The sequence below is a fragment of the Physeter macrocephalus genome, chromosome 11 (assembly GCF_002837175.3).
Source record: "Physeter macrocephalus isolate SW-GA chromosome 11, ASM283717v5, whole genome shotgun sequence".
Taxonomy (NCBI): Eukaryota; Metazoa; Chordata; class Mammalia; order Artiodactyla; family Physeteridae; genus Physeter; species Physeter macrocephalus.
In genome coordinates this window covers 94,013,569-94,016,564 of record NC_041224.1, presented here as the reverse complement: position 1 = coordinate 94,016,564, position 2,996 = coordinate 94,013,569, and the positions used below count along the sequence as shown (strand labels likewise).

Here is a 2,996-nt window from a genome sequence, read left to right as displayed (position 1 = left end):
AAAAAAAAAAAAAAAAAAAAAAAAAAGATACAAGTCTATTTTATATGATTGGCTTCATAGTTAATTTAACTGTGAATTTATTATCTATTATTATAAACAATCAAACTGTATAGATAGCCTGGTGATAATGGTGGTGGTCTAAATTCAATCATCCCTGAGCTCTACCAGAATTTTTTTCATACAGTATCTACTTTTAAACCAGGTTTCAACTTTAGTATAAACCACAAACACATATTACGCATGAAACATTATCACTCAGATGAGCAACTGCTATCAAGGAAATATTGCCTAAACTCATTGAGTCCTTAAGCTCTCCCCATTCTAGGTTTTCTTTTGATTCTCATATCTATTTCAGATTATTAATGACATCAGAATTACACCTGTAACCTTTGTTGACCAAGCAGTGATAACAATTTTCCTATTAATTTTTTACTAAAGACTGTTATCTCAGTGATAGCAGTGCAGGAAAGTGTCACTTGCTCTACTAGGGAAGATGGGCTAGCTGTTTGTGCTGTTAGTAGCTAGTTGGATAGGTAGTTCTAAGTGATTACATTCTAAGCCAGACACATGTCCCAGTTATTTTGGTCTAGGTACTTTTTTTTTTTTTTTTTTTTTTTTTCCAGCCTCTCGCTGTTGTGGCCTCTCCCGTTGCGGAGCACAGGCTCTGGACGCGCAGGCTCAGCAGCCATGGCTTACGGGCCCAACGAACCCGTGTCCCCTGCATCGGCAGGCGGACTCTCAACCACTGCGCCACCAGGGAAGCCCTGGTCTAGGTACTTTTATGTTCCATCCCCAACCTGTACATTACACTCTCTGTAGTCAAAGTGGCAAATCAAGAATCTGTGTTTTAAAAGGAGGTAGAAGGCTGGGGGGATAGTGGTGAAGGGGGGAGGAGGGTGTTCCCTGATAATTATCAAGTTTCACGGAGAATCTTCTCACTGGTATTTCTTCTTTTTACTTCTTTTCTAAAAACATTCTTTGGGAATCTTAACTCTAATAAATCAAAGACATTGAAAAGCAGATAATATGATAGAATTTCCTATATATATATTTTATTCTGTAGGTTATATATCAATTGATGCCATGAAGAAATTTCTTGGGGAGCTACATGACTTCATTCCTGGAAGTTCAGGTTATTTGGCATACCATGTCCAAAATGAAATTAACATGTCTGCTATAAAAAATGAATTGAAGAGGAAATACTAAGTTAAATATTGTCCTTCTATCTTGGCATTTATTTTCTGTAAAATATTTCCAAAGATGTACATAATTTTAAATTCGCCTCTTTGGGACAGAGGGATGGGGAAATGGAGAAGGAAGAATTCTTTCTTCCTCAAAATGTATCTTTAGGAAATTCAGATTCATTTGGCTCTGTGTTTTGACATTTGGGCTGGACTTTTCCCCTGCTTGTAAGGTTATGTCCACAAATTCTGAGTGCACAGTTGTTATGGAGTAATTGTCAATGAAACATACTTCATAAGAAGTCTTAATTTCTCTCTCTCTCTGTCAGATATTCTTTTGGCTTTAATGTTCTATTAATTATGCATATTTTTTCTAGGTTTAATGTTGTAAATGCTAAGTTTTATGATTCTGGTCATCTTATTTTGACTAAAAAATTAGAACGTGATAGTTGAGTTTTGAATTACTGTTTCTGACTTGAAAAATATGTAAGAAAGTAAAAGTAAAACATTTTAATAATTCAGACTTCATGTATGGACAGTTTCTGATAATAAATGTATCAGAAGTGATTTAATGTAAACAAGTGTTATGTCTTCTGAAATGAACCCACAAGGCGCCATAGAATCACAGTGCTGGAAAGGACCTTAGAGAATACTGAGTCCAGCCTGTTTGCTTGGTTTTTTTTTGTTGTTTTTTGTTTTTTGTTTTTTTGTGGTACGCGGGCCTCTAGCTGCCGCGGCCTCTCCCGTTGCGGAGCACAGGCTCCGGACGCGCAGGCTCAGCGGCCATGGCTCACGGGCCCAGCCTCTCCGCGGCACGCGGGATCCTCCCAGACCGGAGCACGAACCCGCGTTCCCTGCATCGGCAGGCGGACCCTCAACCACTGCGCCACCAGGCAAGCCCAGCCTGTTTGTTTTTGGTGAGAAAATGAAGGCCTTGAGAAGGTGTCTTGCTTAGAGTGACTAACTGGGAGCTAAACCAGGACTGGAACACAACCCTCTTGATTTTCCAGGCCAGTGCTTCCCCACTCTCCCACATGGTATATGCTGTAGTCTATGTCAGATATAATAGCAGATCTGCAAAGGGGACTCAGAAACAAGCCAGCATACTTGGCTTGTCTTTTAAATAAGCTATTTCAAGAAGGCAGCTTCTTATCTTTATTCATATGATCATGCTGTGTAGAATCTGGTGGGTTTATTACATTTTGGAGATTTGTAAATGACATACCTGTGAAGCTATGATCTTATTAAAACTGTACTTTCTTCTAGGAAGTGCATACCAGTTGTAGAATTATCTGAAGAAAATGAACTTTTTTTAGTGTTTGGATCATTTGTGTATATGTGGGCCCCAGACTTTCTCTCATGACTCAAATTCATAATACAAAATTTTAACACTAATCTCAGCATCAGCTGAGAAAGTTCTGTTTTTCCCCGTATGGTAACTTTTCCTTATATATCTTCATATTTGTGGTTAAATTCTTCTGAAAACCTAAGTATCAATGATCTTTTTCCTGAAATGTATTAAATATTATCTCTCCTGAACACTTTATCTTAGTCACATCCAGTTGATTATGTTTCTTATGTAAAAACCAAGCCTGTCTGTGTATCTTAATTGATTAAAAGGATTAAGTAAATTTACACCAAGTTATGTACTTGGGATTTCTTGGGAGTGTTCAAGTATTTTTCTGACATAGGTAGTATGCATGTATTAACAAAGTAAATAAAAAATTACAACAAAAGTGATTCCCAAACAAAAGTGATTATATCTTTAAGTGTATATATAAAAGGTCAGATGCAATATATATGCTTGAAATAGAA

General features: G+C 37.2%; 1 protein-coding gene across 1 annotated transcript in view; it reads left to right on the top strand.

Moving 5' to 3' along the window:
- Window positions 1-1,212, top strand: part of TERB2 (telomere repeat binding bouquet formation protein 2) — a 21,472-nt gene extending 20,260 nt beyond the window's left edge. Inside the window, exon 7 of the mRNA XM_007123151.2 lies at window positions 1,064-1,212. Coding sequence (XP_007123213.1) covers window positions 1,064-1,206 — 143 coding nt within the window. The 3' untranslated portion in view covers window positions 1,207-1,212. The remainder of the gene's footprint in view (window positions 1-1,063) is intronic.
- The last annotated feature ends 1,784 nt before the right edge of the window (window positions 1,213-2,996 follow it).